Here is a 19,508-nt window from a genome sequence, read left to right on the forward strand (position 1 = left end):
CTCTCCTACTCTCCTCCGCTCTCTTTTACTCCTTCTCTTACTCTCAGTCGGTGACATCAATCCCAATCCTGGCCCTCCTCACCAAATATTATCCCAACTCTACAGATCTCACCGCGACCTCTCTAACCTCATCTCTATTCCTGTACTCCCCTCCTCTTCTCTGCCCTTCTCTTGTGCCCTATGGAATGCCCGCTCTATCTGTAACAAACTCCCCTACATCCAGGACTGCTTTATCTCACGTCACCTCCATCTGCTCGCCATAACAGAAACCTGGCTCTGCCCTGATGACTCTGCTTCAGTCGCAGCCCTCTGCCATGGCGGTTATCTTTTTTCACATACTCCTCGCCCTGCTGGTCGCGGGGGCGGTGTTGGACTACTTCTCTCTCCCTCCTCCAGATTTCAACCCCTTCTTCCACCTCAATCTCACTGTTTTTCCTCCTTTGAAGTCCACGCTATCCGCCTTTTCTCTCCTCTGCCTCTTCGAATAGCGGTCATTTATCGTCCCCCTGATAAGTCCCTTTCATCCTTTCTCAGTGACTTTGATGCCTGGCTTGCCTTCTTCCATGATCCTTCCTCCCCCTCTCTCATCCTTGGTGACTTTAATATTCCTGCTAATGATCCTTCCAATGCTTATATTTCCAAGTTACTCGCTTTAACATCTTCCTTTAATCTCCAACTATGCTCCACCTCCACCACTCATCAAAATGGTCACTGTCTTGATCTCATCTTCTTCTCCAACTGTTCACCCTCTAGTTTCCTTGCCTCTGATCTTCCCCTCTCTGATCACCATCTTATAACTTTCACACTTAAATCTCCTCCCTCCCAGTCCCGTCCTATCTTATCTAATTTATCTAGGAATCTTCAAGATATTGACCCTTCAGCTCTATCCTCCCATGTTTCAAACCTCCTCTCTACTGTGGCACCATCCACGTCTGTCAACGAGGCTGTTTCTTCTTACAACAATACTCTTATCCTCTGCCTTAGACACTCTTGCACCTTTGATGACCCGCCCTATAAGGCGTACAAAACCCCAACCTTGGCTGACTTCTAATATCCGCTACCTACGTTCCTGTACTCGCTCCGCCGAACGCCTCTGGCGGAAATCTCGGGCCCTTGCTGATTTCTTACACTTTTAGTTCATGCTGACCTCCTTCCAATCTGCTCTTCTACACGCCAAACAGGATTATTATATCCAACTGACCAACTCTCTTGGCTCTAACCCTCGTCTTCTCTTCTCCACATTGAACTCTCTCCTAAAGTTGCCCCCTTCCCCCAACTCCCCCTTCATTATCTCCTCAGACCCTTGCTGAATTCTTTCATGACAAGGTTCAAAAGATAAACCTTGAATTCTCTACCTCGCCACCTATCCCTCCACTAGTCCGTCCCCCTCTCTCTCCTTCCCCTTATTCCTTTTCCTCCTTTCCTGAAGTTACTATAGAGGAAACTACACTTCTCCTTTCTTCCTCAAAATGTACCACCTGTTCCTCTGATCCCATTCCCACCCACCTTCTTAATGCCATCTCACCTGCTCTTATTCCTTTTATCTGTCACATTCTCAACCTCTCACTTTCCACTGCAACTGTCCCTACTGCCTTTAAACATGCTGTGGTCACACCTCTCCTTAAGAAGCCTTCACTTGACCCTACTTGTCCCTCTAATTCCGACCCATCTCCCTCCTCCCTTTTCTCTCCAAATTACTTGAGCGTGCTGTTCACCACCGCTGCCTTGATTTTCTCTCCTCACATGCTATTCTTGACCCACTACAATCTGGTTTTCACCCTCTCCACTCAACCGAAACTGCGCTTACTAAAGTCTCCAATGACCTATCACTGGCTAAGTCCAGAGGTCTCTATTCCATCCTCATCCTTCTTGATCTTTCCGCTGCTTTTGACACTGTCGATCACAGCATACTCCTCGATATCCTGTCCTCACTTGGATTCCAGGGCTCTGTCCTTTCCTGGTTCTCTTCCTACCTCTCTCTCCGCACCTTTAGTGTTCACTCTGGTGGATCCTCTTCTACTTCTATTCCTCTGCCTGTCGGCGTACCTCAGGGTTCTGTTCTTGGTCCCCTCCTCTTTTCTATCTACACTTCTTTCCTTGGTTCATTAATCTCATCCCATGGCTTTTCCTACCATCTCTATGCTGATGACTCCCAAATCTACCTTTCTACCCCTGATATCTCACCTTGCATCCAAACCAAAGTTTCAGCATGCTTGTCTGACATTGCTGTCTGGATGTCTCAACGCCACCTGAAATTAAACATGACCAAAACTGAGCTTCTCATTTTTCCCCCCAAACCCACCTCCCCCCGTTTTCTATTTCTGTTGATGGCTCTCTCATTCTCCCTGTCTCCTCAGCTCGAAACCTTGGGGTCATCTTTGATGCTTCTCTCTCCTTCTCTGCTCATATCCAGCAGATTGCCAAGACCTGTCGTTTCTTTCTTTACAACATCCGTAAAATCCGCCCCTTTCTTTCCGCGCACTCTACCAAAACCCTCGTCCACACGCTTGTCACCTCTCGTTTAGACTACTGTAATCTGCTTCTTGCTGGCCTCCCACTTAGTCACATCTCCCCTCTCCAATCGGTTCAAAACTCTGCTGCCCGTCTTGTCTTCCTCCAGGGTCGCTTTACTCATACTACCCCTCTCCTCAAGTCGCTTCACTGGCTCCCTATCCGTTTTCACATCCTGTTCAAACATCTTCTACTAACCTATAAATGTACTCTCTGCTGCTCCCCAGTATCTCTCCACACTCGTCCTTCCCTACACCCCTTCCCGTGCACTCCGCTCCATGGATAAATCCTTCTTATCTGTTCCCTTCTCCACTACTGCTAACTCCAGACTTCGCGCCTTCTGTCTCGCTGCACCCTACGCCTGGAATAAACTTCCTGAGCCCCTACATCTTCTTGCCCCATCCTTGGCCACCTTTAAATCTAGACTGAAAGCCCACCTCTTTAAAATTGCTTTTGACTCGTAACCACTCGCCTCCACCTATCCTCCTCTCCTCCTTCCTGTACCCATTAATTGATTTGATTACTTTATTTTTTGTCTATTAGATTGTAAGCTCTTTGAGCAGGGACTGTCTTTCTTCTATGTTTGTGCAGCGCTGCGTACGCCTTGTAGTGCTATAGAAATGCTAAATAGTAGTAGTAGTAGAACTTTACTCATATGCATTAGGAAAACAGTCTTTTGTGTGGACCCAACACGGTCCGTGTTTCGGCACGCAGCGCCTGCGTCAAGGGTCACGAATAGTAGCAGGAAAAAATACGGCAGTATTGTGAAACACAATGCAGTTGTTAAAAGCAATATACTGCAATGTCGTGTTGTCCCTTTGCTAACAGATACTGATAGTGAGATTCTCTACTGAAACAAACGTACTCCCTCGATCGCAAAAAAAAACGTACTCTGCGATCGAGGGTGTGTGTTTGTTTCAGTAGAGAAGAGAGAAGTAGGGTTCTGCTGGGACCGCTGCTTTTTAACATATTTAATGATTTAGATATTGGAATAACTAGTGAGATAATTAAATTTGCCGATGACACAAAGTTGTTAAATCGCAAGAGGATTTTGAAAAATTGCAAGAGGACCTTACTAGACTGGGAAACTGGGCATCCAAATGGCAGATGACATTTAATGTGAGCAAGTGAAAAGTGATGCAAGTGGTAAAGAGGAACCTGAACTATAGCTATGTTATGAGTCACCAAACAGGAAAAGGTGACTCCTAGGTGTCATCGTTGATGATATGTTGAAACCCTCTGCTCAGTGTGAGGTGGCAAAGAAAGCAAATACAATGTTAAGTATTATTAGGAAAGGAATGGAAAACAAAAATGAGGAGGACTAAATCCACTGCTTATGTCTAGGATAAGAAGCATAAAATGTATTGTACTGTTTTGGGATCTTTCCAGGTACTTGTGACCTAGATTGACCACTATTGGTAACAGGACTTGGTGGACCTTCGGTCTGTCCCAGTATGGCAATGCTTATGTTCTTATATACATAAAGTATTTTTGACTTTTACCTGCAATCTGTATGTATGTGCCACAGCTGTGTGAGGTCCTGCAGCTTGCCACTAGCGACAATTTACTTGTAATATTTAACCGTTAACATGATTGTTTCTAGTATGGTGCTATCATCTTCATGGGGAAGAGAATTTTCAAAAGCCATTCATTAATTATTTATTTGGACTTGATACACTGCCATATATATCTACATACACTATATCAAGGCAGTTTACATAAGCTGAAAACGAGAATAAAAGTTGGTAAAAGGACTGTCTGAAATATGTTTAGTTTAACTCTCCATTGCCTCACATACAAAACCTTATGTCCCACTAGGGACACAGAAAGTACCTGTACATAATATGTAAAAAGCTTTGTTTGTATACTTTTAGCTCCAGGGATGCAAATGCACAAGATCACATTTTAAAATCTATGCACATTAAGAACCAGTGCAAAATGTCCATGAGTACAACATTTTTTCAAAATTAAAGTATTTCTATGCTTTTACTTTGAAAATGGTATTATGACCATTGGCCTGGTACTTAAAAGCATTTAGCTGGACATAAGCACTTGCTGATCAGTTAAGTGCTACTCACCAGGACTATGCAAAGGTTTTCTCTGGTACTTTCCATATTAAGAGACATTTTTATAAAGAAAAGTAAGCAGTTACTTTTCTTTATAGAATGCTAGCACGAGACATAAATTCTACCTACAGTACACGGGCATAGACATTTATCAAGCCCTAGAGCTGCCAACACCAAAAATACTCTTCCTTCCCTACCCCACACTTACCTCCCAAACTCTTGATCTCCCCCCAACCCCACATATTATGATTTTTTCTCACTGTGCCCCCATTGTCCTCTTACTTCCTCCTCTTCATAACACTCTCTTTTCTGTAACTGCCTCTATCCCTCCCCCACCTCTTACTGCTGATTGGCTTATTCTGCTGGTCCAGAACAATCAGCGGCAAGAGATGGAGGGTTAGAAACTTCCCCTGGATTCTTACCTCAGTCACTGATTTAGTGCCTGTCTTTTTCTTGGCCTATACTGTCAGTGCTGCTTGTTCGAGCTCTGGATCCTGCCACTATCAACCCACATTGCTACATCTTGTCTTTTATATCATTGTGGAAGCCTGTTTGCAGATATGTAGCCCTACCCCATATTCCTTTCCTGGCTTTTGCTACCACTATCGGTTCCAGGATGAAAACCAGAACCACTCAATCCTTAGCCACAGGAAGAACAGAAAACTGGTTACTGAGGGGGATACATATATTTTATTAAAAGGATTTCCAAAATAAATCCACAAGTATCACTTTTTAGAATTCCCAAAACATGCTACATAAACAAACCATTGAAAAATTATGTCATGTAGATCAGCATTACAGAGTGCAGTTTAAGATTTCTCTTTTATTTGGCTAATAGCCTTAAAATCTACTTGGAATTTACACAAAAGAACAGCTTTCAGCTATCAGGCTTCAGCCCTCTGGAATTCCATCCTTTAGAATAATCAACATTTCACTCTCTTAGAATTGTATTCAATAGGAATATTTATGTTGTATATCATTTTGGTTTATTTTATTCTTCTAAGTCTGTAAACTGCTTTGACAAGTTTTATTTTCAAAATGTGATTTGGCAAATAAATTAAACCTTACATTTTACATTGCTATCAGGCTGTGATTTGGACCTCTGCCTGCTTCTAACCTTGCCGCTCACTGGTTCCCCCAGACCTTTTACTAGGTTTGTGGCCTTGATTTCACAACTGCTCTAGGACCCAAGTGCCTCTGTTTTTCCCTCTGCTCCCTGCCTTACGGGGTGTAGTCAGGCACTAGGGGGTGTAGCCAGACTCTGGTGGCCAGCAAGACCTAGAGGCTAAACCAACAGGTGAGGTGACTGCTATAAAGTGAACACTCTACCTTCCTTTTCTTTCTTCTCCCACACCCCCAGAAGAGTCCAAGATGCTTAGCTGTGTCTATATCACAGAGCAAGAGCACAGATGGAAACATATGCAAGGACCATTTCAGGGATCAGTGCCCAGAGCTTGAGGAAAAAGAACCCCACTCGATAGGGAAAGGAGAAACCTTGCAGAGTGGAGGTCTCCATGCCAAAGAAACCAAGCCTCATGATTCTTACTACTTTCCTGCAACAGGGAATAGCAGCCCAATTAGATGCCACCAGTAGAATGACCATGGAGAACCAAATGGTTCTTGATATGATGTTAGCGTCAGATGGTGGGATCTGTGTAAAACTGGGAACTCAATGCTGAACTTTTATCCCCAACAATACCGCTCCAGATGGATCAATCTCCAGAGCTCCGAAAGGCCTCACCTCACTTTCTGAGGAGCTGGCTCACAACTCTGGCATTGACACTTCCTGGACCGGATGGCTGGATAAAATGTTTGGAAAATGGAAAAATCTTTTTGTTTCAGTCGCAATAGCTATTACTGTTTGTGTTGTCATTTTCAGAGTTGTAGGATGCTGTATCATCCCATGCACTAGAGGATTAGTATAACGGGTAATTGCAACTGCTATAAGCAAGAAAGAACCTACAGGTCATTGTGTCCTGTATGAACGCCTTCTAGCCGATACCGAGCTGGTTGCCGGAACAGAGGAAGAAGGAGAATATGCTCCGATGTATTTTCCAATACGCTATAACCTAGCAGGGCCTGCATATACAAGTCACAGAGTGCTTCGTCATCGACCTTACCTCCTATTTAAACTTCATGCTACAACAGGGACTGTTTCATCATGAGCATGGACACATTCTTCTCATGCCTATTCCCAAGAATCCTAAAGTAGGAGTAGATGTCCTTTCAAATTATCGACCAATAGCATCTATACCTTTGCTTGTTAAAATTATGGAAAGTTTGGTCAATTCTCAACTAACGGACTACATGAAGAATTTCGATATTCTGCATTGTTCACAATCGGGGTTCCGTCCGCAGTTCAGTACCGAAACAGTCCTGGTTACTCTTCTGTCTCATTTTAAAAGGGAAATGTCTACTAGCAACAAAATCTTATTACTTCAATTTGACATGTCCAGTGCGTTTGACATGGTGGATCATGAGCTTTTACTCTACCTGCTGGACACATTCGGATTAAGTGGGAACGTGCTAAACTAGATTAAGGGCTTCCTCTCCTCCCGTACCTACCAAGTCAAAGCTAATTCCGTCATTTCTGCGCCTTGGATAGCCAGTTGTGGGGTGCCTCAAGACTCGTCCCTCTCTCCGACCCTTTTCAACATTATGTTGATTCCATTAGCAAATGCATTATCAAAGCTTGGCCTTAATCCATTCATCTGTGCAGATGACGTGACCATCTATATTCCATTCAAGTCCACATTAGCTGATATTACCGATAAAGTAGACGCAAGTTTTTCCATCATGGAATCCTGGGCAAAGTCATTTCTGTTTAAACTTAACCAAGACAAAACACAATGCCTAATCTTTTCGACCCAGTACAATAAAGTAGTCCAAACTACACTCAACGTTAAGGATTACAAAACTTTCAGTATCACCAAGCCTAAGACTCCTTGGAGTCTTGCTGGACAGCCATTTACAACTGGATACTCAAGTGCAAGCCATTGCAAAAGAATGGTCCACACCATGTGGAGGCTGAAACGTATAAGGCATTTCATAACAAGAGAGCTTTTCCGTACCCTTGTTCACTGGCTAGTCCTATCACATATAGACTACTGCAGTGGGATCTATGCTGGATGCCGGGATTACATACTGAAAAGGCTTCAGACAGTCCAAAACATGGCTGAAAGGCTCATACTGGGGAAATCGCGCTTTGAACCTGCTCAACCACTTCGGTTTCAACTACACTGGCTCCCCGTAGCAGACCGTATTACCTTCAAAATCTGTTCACTCACACACAAGATCATGTATGGTGAAGCTCCAGAATATATGCTTAATCTCATTGATCTACCATCAAGAAATGACATTTTGTCTGCAAGGTCCTACCTCATTCTCCATTTTCCAACCTGCAGGAATGTTAAATACAAGACTCTTTTTGCATCATCCTTCCCTTACATCAGTCCGAAATATTGGAATGTCCTACCGAAACAACTTAAGGAGAAGTCCTTAAAGACGTTTTTATTCATCAAGGCTTACTCCACTGGCAACTCCAATACTTAGCCTCTCCCACTTGCCGTCGCTTCTCCCCTGTCATCTACCCTGTGTTATCCCCTGTTCCTACCCCTCCTGTCACTTTCTGTTTCTGGGCCATCACTGTCCTGTTTTGTATCCTGATTTATTGTAAGCCACATTGTGCCTGCTCATGTGGGTAAATGTGGGGTAGAAATGTACTAAAATAAATAAATAAATATACAATACAAATATAGATACAGAGTTTTTGCCAGTGCTTGATTTGTAATTAAGATACTGTTTGGCTTGTATTAGTTCTACATCAAAGTTTCACTGTGTCCAGGGGGGTGGTTGTAGGATAGTTAGGCTCCTTGGGTTAGTTACAGTAAAGGGGAATCCCAATGCATCTCATTTAGCATACCCACATATTGATTCTTGTTATGGTCTTGTTTTCCACTATGTCAGACCACCCATGTCACCTCTGATACATCGCCTCACCAGATTCTAGGAGCCCTCTGGAAAGGAAGGCCACATACTAGAAGTCACGTGTGCTGGCCCCACCTATGGGCCTGGCAAGTTGCCTTCAGTAAAATACAGGTCAAGCCAGGCCTAGAGCTCAGAACTAGGCATCCAAAAATCAAAGAGCATGTCTGACCCAGACAATGCCACTACTGTAAAATGCTGAATTAAGCGACTGAGAGCCGACAGAGGATGATGGAATCTGTTCTCAAAACAACAGGTGGACAGACAATAACAAGAGGTTGCGAGTGAAGATATTTTGTTGAAGGCCGATAACAATGGGTCAGACGAAAGTAAAATAAGAACATCCAGGGGGGCTGAAGGAGGACTTGGAAACATGTGAACTCATTATTAGCAAAGATGTTGATACTTAGAACTTGGAAACATGTGAAGTCATAATTATCAACTGATAATATGCAAAGACGGCCAGTGGGAAAATGAAAACCTAATAGGGATCAATGATAAAAAAAAAAATGTATTTAAAGGCTAGTAGTTAAGGTATTGCCCCGGAGACTACAGAACATGCTGACGGTAACCATTGTGTGTCACGGAGCGCTGCACTCCCAATATGAGAAACGAGTGTCTGATATATGCCCTGTGATGATTTTGTACTAATCTAGCTTTTGGTAAGTGAGCTAATAAACTTTGACAGCTACTTTCTCAAGTTTACAGAATCCCTGTGTCCTTCTGTTTGTGGAGTTCCTTAGTGCCTAGGCTGGGTAGATTAGTCTGGGACTGTGCGAGGTCTGCTAGGTAATTAAACAGTCAGACAGGGGGCACGTAAATCATTGGGAAGTTAAATTAATTTCCCGGTGCAAACTTAAGGTTTTCATTGATTCAGAAGCATTTCACAAATTCAACCCTTGCAACATTCCCATTTTTGAATGGGAAGTCTCACGCTAAAATAAAGGGCTTGTTTCCTGCCAGTTTTCTTTAGTTTGAAAGTAGGAAGCCATCAACCAAAATACATCATTCTGTTACTTACTAAATCATTCACTTGTCTTGGGATTTCCTTGGCTAGAAAATCCCCTGAGGGGCACTTTTGATATGTCTAAATCCAATTTTGGCCATTTTGTTGAAAACACCCAAAAATCAAGTAGTGAACACAGCAATTTTCGAACCAGAAAAATGTCTATCATTTTGTTTCACAAATGGCCATTTACGAGATGTTAATGCTCAGTGTATTTTTCTTTTGCCGGTATCAGCTACATATAGGTGCAGTAGGTTTTGGAGGGCTCAACACTTTCCACCACAAGTGTGGATATGGGCCTGGGTTCCCTTCTCTATTGTGCACTGCACCAAACCACTGCTTGCTGCTCTAACAGGACTAGTCATAACATCTGAAGCTGTCATAAAGGCTGGTATGTATTGTTTCTTTCACATCTTGGGGGGGGGGGGAGGGGAATCAGTGACCACTGGGGGAGTAAGGTGGGGTATAATGCCTTAATCCCCCCCCCCCCAGTAGTCACTGGGTCATTTAAGCACCTTTTTGTGGCTTAGTCATGATTAAAACAGGTCTAGACCAAAACATTTAACTTTTAACCCTGGATGTTTTTGCTTTGTTTCATTATGGTAGAAAAAAAAAAGTCTAAGATCCGGGAACGCCCAAATCCTGCTCCCTGCATAGAAAACTGCATATGGAAATGTCTTAAAAATGAGTTTCAAAAATAGCAATTTGGACGTTTTGGTATTTAAAAAAAAAAAAAAAGTCCATCTGCCGCTTCGTGGACATTTTTCTGTTTCAAAAATAAGCCCCTTAATCAGGCAAATACTGTTCCAGATGCCTTATTTTGCTATGGTGAGTCTAAGAACCATGGAAGAACTCATTGATTCTGCAGCTGCTACTGGGTCCTCTGTGTTTACATCTTTCAAGTACACGTCTAGTGATCTACAACACTGACAAACACCACCTGAGACCCTCCTGCGATAAAACTGCTTTCCTCACTGTATCAGCGCAGAAGCTCCTTAGGGAGGAGCTCATGGATTTGGTGACTTTCAGAAAGACATACAGATACCAAGCTTTCCTTCAGGTTGCCAGAGAAACTCTTCATATGAGCTTAAGAAAAAAAAAGGTTGTTCTTAACTCTAAGAATAGAAGTTTCTAAAGAGGCCTACTTGTTGTCTGCTATAAACCTACCAAGGGTGCACAGTTCAACGAAACCCCTCCAAGCTTCACCACTGGGGTAGGGAACCCTATGTTCTCCAGAAAAAGGTTCTCAAGAGAGGGAAGGCCCAGCACTGCCTCCCAGGAAACATGGGCACAATGTCTCATAGCAGTTTGTGGCTGTCACTCACCTGGTTCTCTCTGGTGCCTCTACTTTGGGGGGTAGGCACGGCCTTAGCTGCTGGGAGTTTGATGGCATGAAACACAAACTGTATACACCATAGTGAAAGCTAAAGCAATAGAGAGCAGCACACTTGTTATAGCTCTCTCATAGCTATCAATAGAGCCCTAAAGAAAGGTCGTGTAGTTCAGACTCTTTCACCATCTGCAACGTCTTGAGGAGCAAGAATGAGTGGTTCTCTATAACTAGCAAAACCTTTTCCTGTACACCCTGCTTAAGCTGTTTAGGGATGATATCATCACCTATCCTGTCTCTAACCAAACACATCACATCATTCTGCAGGCAGGCATGGATGGTGCTTTGCATGGGATGAGAACAGGTGAACAGAAGCTTTATTTCTTATGGCAGAAGAAAATTTCACCAGGCATGGCATGCTCACTGACTGTGCCCAGAAAGGGCTAATAAGTGCCTCTAAAGGTTGTTGGTGCAGCTGGCACCGATGATGTCCAGGGTCAGAACTCCAACTAGGTGCTCCTGTTGTCCCAGTTGCACTTCCGCAACACCAGGCACTGCTGCAGCAAGTGATGACCCCACCCCTGTTCCTGCCCATAATGGGGCTTCTATAATTCATTTCTTCACTAACATAACTACAGTACAGTCTCGATTATCTGATCTTGGCTAATCCAACCATCTGGCTTATCCAACAGATTCCCCCCCCCCCCCCCCCATCCCTCCCCTTGACATCAAGTTGTCATTAAGGAGCGCGCACGTTCTTTTCCTGTTTTCCAGCTTCACAAGTTATTAAATACTGTATTTTAAATATATGATGTTCTGTATGCATAAAGTATGTTTTCTGTGCATTTTTTAACAGATTACCATTGTTTTCTGTATTATCTGACTTTTCACTTATTTGACAAAGGCTCAGTCCTGTTTACATTAGATACTCGAGACTGTACAATCACTGTCTCTTGGGCTTCCACCATTAGCCATAAGGATACAAGAAATATGGGTGCTTTGGCCCGGAAAAACAGGCAAAAAGTCCATAGCAGCCAAAAGAATACATAGGCATTGCCCCTGCTCTCTCCCTTCCTTATTCAATAAAACAAGAAGAAAGAAGCACTTAACATCAGGGAGTATGAAAATTACCACAAAGTTGGTGAAGATTCAGTATTACCTGGTGAGTTTCTTTGGGCATCAGTCACCTAAGAACAAGAGAAGAGAGGCATGCATGCTGCCTCTTCTGCATTTAGGGGGTCTTTTACAAAGGTGCACTGAATGCTAGAGATGCCCACTGGAATATACAGGCAACTCTAACATTTAGTGCATGCATAGTTAACACAGGCGCTAAAATCGCTATGCACCTTTGTAAAAGGACCCTTTAATGGAGACGCCCCTTAGACCTTCCCCATTTGATCCCTTCTCTGTAATTTTGGACAAGCAGAAAAGGGAAAAGGAAGACCCACCCCTCTGCTGGAGCTTCCACCCATTACTCTCTACACTCCCCTCTCAGTTGTCAATCCTCCACATCAAGAGCAGTATATCAAATATGGCTAAGTGAGCTTGTTTTCAGGATAATGTAGGACATGTGAAGTAATAACCATAATAACAAAGATAGACATTTCACCGCCACCACTGCTGCTCTTTCTATTTGCACACGGTTACTACCCTACCCAGTGACACTCTTCTCATCCCACTGGTGCCTAGCACAGCTCTTTCACTACTTCCTACCACAGCACCTGTCTTGACTCCTTCCTCCAGTCTACCTCTCCTGTTTCTTTATACTTGCAACTTAATGCTCAAAGCCTACCAGTTTCTCCTTTCAACCAGTGTCACCCATAAAAATTAAAATACTTTCCCCAAGTTTCTGCCACCATTCTATTTTCATCACTGTCTACCAATGTGTCTCCTATTCCTCTTTCCAGCAGGCCTCTTCCCTCCTCTGTACAGTAGCTACTGTTCACTCTGTCCTAGGAATGGCAAGAGAAGTAAAAAATAGAAATACAGGTGGGGTAGAGGTGAGAAAAGGAAAAAATATATAGGGCAAAAGAAGACAATACAGGAAATACCCTTGAGATAGCAGAAAGACAAGCAAAGAGGTGGGACAAGCTGTCACAGGACTAGAAATGGGGGAAAATATACAGGCTAGCTATAGGATAAGGGATAAGGAGGGAAGGACGGATAGGCTGGGTTGGAAAACAAACGGCACTAGGCAAGAGAGAAGGAATTATAAGGAGGCTTGCAAGGTCCACTAGGGCACAGCATCAAAGGACCACAGCAGTCCATCCAGCTACCTTGCTTATTGGAGGAGACATCATTGTGGAAACAATTGGTACCAAGTTCCAAAGCATCTTTCCAGCTGGGCGCCTTTAAAAACCTAAAATATGCACACCTGCAGTGAAGTTTTATTGTTCATTCCTGTTCTTAATCAAGAGCCAAGTATTTATTTTGAATGTGGATGCTAGATTTCTTTGCGTTTCCTACTCATCTTTCATATAGATAATTTCACCCGGCTTTGTGAGATGGACTGGCATGTGTCTCACAAGGTCTCGCTTCTGCCTAAAACATTTCTCACAGTCACTACATTTGTATGGTTTTTCTGCTGTATGAAGTCTTTGGTGTGTGGTAAGACTTGATATCTGTCTAAAGCTCTTCTCACAATAGGGGCACTTAAATGGTTTTTCACCAGTGTGGATTCGCTGATGCTCAGTAAGTGTTGAGCTTTTGCTGAAGCTTTTCTCACAGCCAGCACAGTGGTATGGCCTTTCACCAGTATGAATTCGCAAGTGTTGCACAAGGTTTGCGCCACTACAAAAGCTTCTCTCACATTCAGTACACTTGTATGGTCTTGTACCAGTATGTGTTCTCTGGTGTGTAACAAGATGTGATGACTGGCTGAAACTTTTTCCACACTCTGCACATTTGTAGGGTTTCTTCCCGGTATGTGTTCTATGGTGTATGATAAGATGGGATGACTGATTGAAGCCTTTCCCACACACAGTACATTTATATGGTCGCTCTCCAGTGTGAGATCTCTCATGCTTTTGGAGGTTCGCATTTCTAGTGAAGCTTTTCTCACACTGAGAACATTTAAATGGTTTCACTCCAGTGTGCACACTTACATGGGCAATTAGATTTGATTGTGTATTGAAGCTCTTTCCACATTCACTACATATATAGAGTTCCTGTCGTTTGTTGTTTTCTTGCTCATTTACCAATTCTGTAAGTATATAGGGTGTTTGCCCAATGTCGCCCTTCTCTTGAACAGTGGGATATGCTGGTTTCCCAAGTCCACCTGAAGAATTAATGCATTTCCCAGGTGTCTGTTGTACTGGCACCCTTGTCTTTCCTTTGAGTTGATGCTGCTGTTCACATTCCTTTGGTTTTCTTTCTGCTGATGGATGATAGATTTCAGAAAGTTCTCTGGGTTCTTGATTATCTTCATTTAACATAACAGCGTTGTGGCCTGTTGGATTAAAATAAAACCGTAGTCAATTTTGCAGGCTTATAATGAAGACCATTTTTAAAATCCTTACCTTTCCATTGCAATAAAGGAAGGCTTGGTCCATCAACATTACACACAGCTAGGATAGATCTCCATCTACAGTCTCCAGCAGAAACACTATTAAGTGACATGAGGTGACTTTGGTTACATGTCTCAAAAGGGCACATTACAATAGGACCACAGCAACTTGAACACTGTGGAATACATCAAAAAAGCAAATAAGTGCAGTTTCTCAAGAAAAACATTTGAGACTCTAGAATAAAATGGTGCTCTTTCTGTCCTTGAGAAACATAAAAGTAGGAAAAATAATACCCACATTCAATGTTTGGTTATTTTTGATAATATATATGCTGATCCCATATGAAAGATCCATCTAGTCATGTTTCATATACATATGTGTGTGTTTGTGAGAGAGAAATATAATTTTGGTCATCATCGCCTATACATATCAGTCAGTTTAGAGTGTGTGATTGCCATGCTAACAGTGTTGCTTCCAATATTCAAAGCAATTAAAGCAAAGATACCTATAGCAGATATTCTCCGAGGACAGCATGCTTCATATTCTCAAACATGGGTAGATGCTGATCTGCATCGTCCGGTCTGGCATTTATGCCACAGTAAAAAAACAGATTCTCACACATGGGGAATCCCTAGCATCCAGGCTCACCCAAAACAACAAGCATTGGTCAACTGGGTCTCACAACAGCAAGGACATTACATAGATTAACCTTAAGTAGAGGAGTGTGGTAGCCATGTTAGTCCACTCTTAAGGTTATCAATAGAAATCAAACAAAATAAAACATGGAAAAGAAAATAAGATGATACCTCCCACCCTGTCAGACTGTCATAGTAATGCTTGAATGTTTTTTCACTTATATACACGGTCAGCTAGCACATTTGCTTATTTCCGATCTGAGGAAGAAGGGCAACCTTCGAAAGCTAATCAAGAAATGTATTAAGTTATGTCCAATAAAAAAGGTATCATCTTATTTTCTTTTCCATGTTTTATTTTGTTTGATTTCTATTGATAGATTAACCTGAAACTATATATAATCTGAAGGAGGGTGCAGCCTGGAGAACAGAATAAAACGGGTCTAGGAGGGTAGAGTTGGATTCTAGACCCCAAACAGATTCTGCAACATTGACTGCCCAAAACAACTGTTGTGTCGGGTATCCTGCTCAAGTCAGTAGTGAGATGTGAATGTGTGGACTGAAGACCACGGTACAGCCTTGCAAATTTCTTCAATGGAGGCAGAGCTCAAGTGGGCTACAGAGGCAGCCCTGGCTCTGACATTATGAGCCTTGACATGACCCTCCAAGGCCAGCACGGGAATAAGTGAAGGAAATGCAATCTGCCAGCCAAATTGAGATGGTGGGTTTCCCGATGGCGACCCCCATCCTGTTGGGATAAAAAGAAACAAAAAGCTGGGCGAACTATCTGTGGGGCCTTGTAGTCCAAGTGTGCAAGCTGCTTTCACCAGGATGGGTATGAGGTTGGGGGAAAAAATGTTGGCAAGATAATTAACTGGTTCAGATGGAACTCCAACACCACCTTCGGTAGGGACTTAGGGTGCATGCAGAGGACTGCTCTGTTGTGATGAAACTTAGTATAAGGTGCATCCACTACTAAGGCCTGAAGCTCACTGACACTACGAGCTGAAGTAACAGCTACCAAGAAAATGACCTTCCAGGTCAAGTACTTCAGAGGACAGGAAATCAGTGGCTGAAAAGGAGCTTTCATCAGCTGGGTGAGAACAACATAGAGATCCCATGACACTGGTGGAGGTTCAACAGGGGGCTTTAACGAAAGCAAACCTTTCATGAAGCGAACAACTAAAGGCTGTCCATATATGGGCTTACCTTCTACACATCGATAAGCACTAAGGCGAACCCTTACCGAGTTGGTCTTGAGACCAGATAGACAAGTGTAGAAGGTATTGAAGCAGGATCTATGTAGGACAAGTAAGGGGATCTAGCTCTCACACCAGACAGCAAACCTCCTCCATTTAAAAGAGTAACACCTCTTAATGGAATCTTTCCTGGAAGCCACCAAGACCTGGGAGACAAGCTCTCAACATCCAAGCTGTGAGAGCCAGAGACTGGAGGTTGGGATGAAGAAGCAACCCCTCGTTCTAAGTGATGAGGTACTCCGATCTCCACAGTTCTTCAGAGGATAATTCCAGAAGAAGAGGGAACCAAATCTGCCTCGGCCAGTAAGGTGCAATCAGAATCATAGTTCCGTGGTCTTGCTTGAGTTTCAACAAAGTCTTTCCTACTAGAGGATAAGCATACAGGAGACACTAGTCTGCTGAGGGCCTGAAGCCTGGTACAGAACTGAGGGACCTTGTGGTTGATCTGAGTGGCAAAAAGATCTACCGAGGGGGTGCCCCATGCTCAGAAGATCTTGCAGGCTATGCCTATGTGAAGAGACCACTCGTGCAATTGCATTAGCCTGCTCAGTCTGTTGGCCAGGGTGTTGTTTGCATCCGCCAGATAAGTGGCTTGGAGAAACATGACATGCAGGCGAGCCCAATGCCACATCTGGACAGCCTCCTGACACACAGGGTGTGATCTGGTGCCCCCGTGCTTGCTGATTGCAACCTGATTATCTGTTTGAATGAGAATGATTTGATGGGACAGCGGATCTCTGAAAGCCTTTAGAGCGTTCCAGACTGCTTGAAGCTCCAGGAGGTTGATTTGAAGATTTGTTTCCTGGAGGGACCAAGTTCCTTGAGCCCATCTACATGAGCTCCTCATCCCAGGAGAGATGCATCTGACAGCAACACTTTTTGCGGCTGAGGAATTTGAAATGGAAGTCCCAGAGGCAAATTGGATCGAATTGTCTACCATTGAAGAGAGCAAGCAAGCTCTGGGGACACTTAGATGACATCTTTTAGACTTCCCGAGGCTTGATACCACTGAGAAGCTAGAGTCCATTGAGCTTGGGTGTAACATACACTGTGGAAGCCTTGTGGCCCAGCAAGCTCAACATCTGTCAAGCTGTGACCTGTCGAGAGGTTCGAACCTTAGAGGCTAGCAAGACAAGATTGTCTGCTCTGGCCTCCGAGAGGTAGGCATGAACATTCTGCGAGTCGAGCAAGGCTCCTATGAATTCCTATCTTTATACAAGGTGGAGATGGGACTTGGGGTAATTTCAAATGAACTCTAGTAGCTCATCCGCATGGACTCCCAAGCACCATTCTCTGCTCTTCACCAGCCAATCATCAAGATATGGGAGCACATCCCAGTCTGCGTGACGATTCTAGACACTTGGTGAAGACCCTGGGAGCTGACGCAAGGTCAAAAAGTAACACACGGTATTGAAAGTGATTTGTTCCCAGCCGAAATCAAAGATACTTCTGGTAAGCAAGAAGTATTGGGATATGTGTATGCATCCTTTTAGTCCAGAGAGCATAGCCAATTATTTTTCCTGAATTACTGGGAGAAGGGTGCCCAGGGAAAGCATCCGGAACTTTTCTTCAACTAGAAATTTGTTCAGGGCCCTTAGGTCTAGGATAGGATGGGATGCACCTCCCCCCCCTCCCCGTTTTCTTTTGCACAAGTAAGTACCTGTAGAATCCCTGCCCTTCTTCCCCTGGTGGAACGGGTTCGACTGCATGGGCCTTCAACATGGCAGAGAGTTCCTCTGCAAGTACCTGCTTGTGCTGAGAGCTGAACAAATGAGTTCTTGGTGGGCAATTTGGAGGTTTGGAATGCAAATTGAGGATGTATCCGAGACGGACTAGTTGAAGAACCCACCGGTCGGAGGTTATGAGAGGCCACCTTTGGTGAAAAAATTTTAACCTCCCCCCAACCAGCAAGTAGTCTGGAACGGGGCCACAGCGGGAGGTATGGTAGGCACAAGCACCCCCGATACAGGCGCACACCGCTGCATAAGGCCATCCAGCAGCTCAGGGAGCAAGGCCTAAATGCCAGGCTGCAGAACTGCTGAGGTTGATATGGAAACAGGATCTCAGCTGCTTGGAGACAAGCATATTGGCACCTCTTAAACGGAGGGAGAGTGGTCCTCCCGGCGCCGACGCTTCTCAGGTGCTGTATCCCTCGAAGCCCCGGAGCTCCCGGCACCGTGTAATGAGGGAGATCGATGATGGTGCATCTTGGCCTTCGCCCGATGCTCATCACCCATGCTCCTCAGTGCAGACAAGGTTGAATCCTCACGTTGCCTCGAGGTCGGGTCTGACAATAGATAGTCCCAGTGGGCCTGCGTAGCAGGAGGCCTCAAGACACACTGTTCCCAGTGTCCTAAGGTCTCGAGGCAGCCATGTTAACCGATACTCCCAGTGAAACACTCAAGATCAATACCGACACCTCAGACCTCGATGCTGATAAGGATCCGGACCTGGCTCCTCTTCTTCATATGAAGACAGCAGGGCCCCAGACACCAAGAATGGATGTATTTTCCCGAGATGGTCCGGTTGCACCGAGTACAACGCTTGAAGCCACTAGGAATCTTCATGGACATGGATGGGAAGAATTTGCTGGCCAAATCAAATGGCTTGATGGTGCCTGAAAAAGGGAAAAAGGCACACACACACAAAAAAAGGGTTCCTGACCGGAGTCGGGGCCTAAAGGCAGCCCAAATCAAAAAATAAAGTTAACAAACATGGGTCAAAAAGAAAACTAAGATGAAAGAGAGAGAATAAAAACAAGAAAAACAAGCAGAAGGCACTCAAAAGCTCCGAAAACCGAACGTGTAAAGAGCACTGGTAGAACGCAGCCTCTCTTCACACGGAGAAAACAAAACTGAGGAGCTCTGGGTTTTTTTTTTGTTTTTACTTTGGCATAAATGCCAGACCGGACAACGCGGATTGGACGCTACCCACCTCTTTTAACTCCTAACCCTTACTCACTTGTTCAGTACCCTTATTTTATCATCCCCACCTTAGTAATTTCCTTATCCCTTATTTGTCCTGTTTGTCATCTGTCCTAATTAGATTGTAAGCTCTGTTGAGCAGTGACTGTCTCTTCATGTTCAAGTGTACAGTGCTGCATACGTCTAGTAGTAGTAGTACCCATGTGTGAGAATATGCAAGCCTGAATATGTCCTTAGGAAATGACTTTAATCACAAGTTTATTTGATATCTGGGAAGCATTATGACTTGC

At 43.9% G+C, this 19,508-nt stretch overlaps 1 protein-coding gene across 1 annotated transcript in view; it reads right to left on the reverse strand.

Moving 5' to 3' along the window:
- Nucleotides 1–10,182: 10,182 nt before the first annotated feature.
- LOC115457899 (zinc finger protein 239-like) overlaps nt 10,183–19,508 on the reverse strand; it is a 65,133-nt gene continuing 55,807 nt past the window's right edge. The window contains exon 3 of the mRNA XM_030187581.1: nt 10,183–14,345. Within this exon, the coding sequence (XP_030043441.1) occupies nt 13,360–14,345 (986 nt within the window). The 3' untranslated portion in view covers nt 10,183–13,359. The remainder of the gene's footprint in view (nt 14,346–19,508) is intronic.

Source organism: Microcaecilia unicolor, chromosome 14, assembly GCF_901765095.1.
Source record: "Microcaecilia unicolor chromosome 14, aMicUni1.1, whole genome shotgun sequence".
NCBI lineage: Eukaryota > Metazoa > Chordata > Amphibia > Gymnophiona > Siphonopidae > Microcaecilia > Microcaecilia unicolor.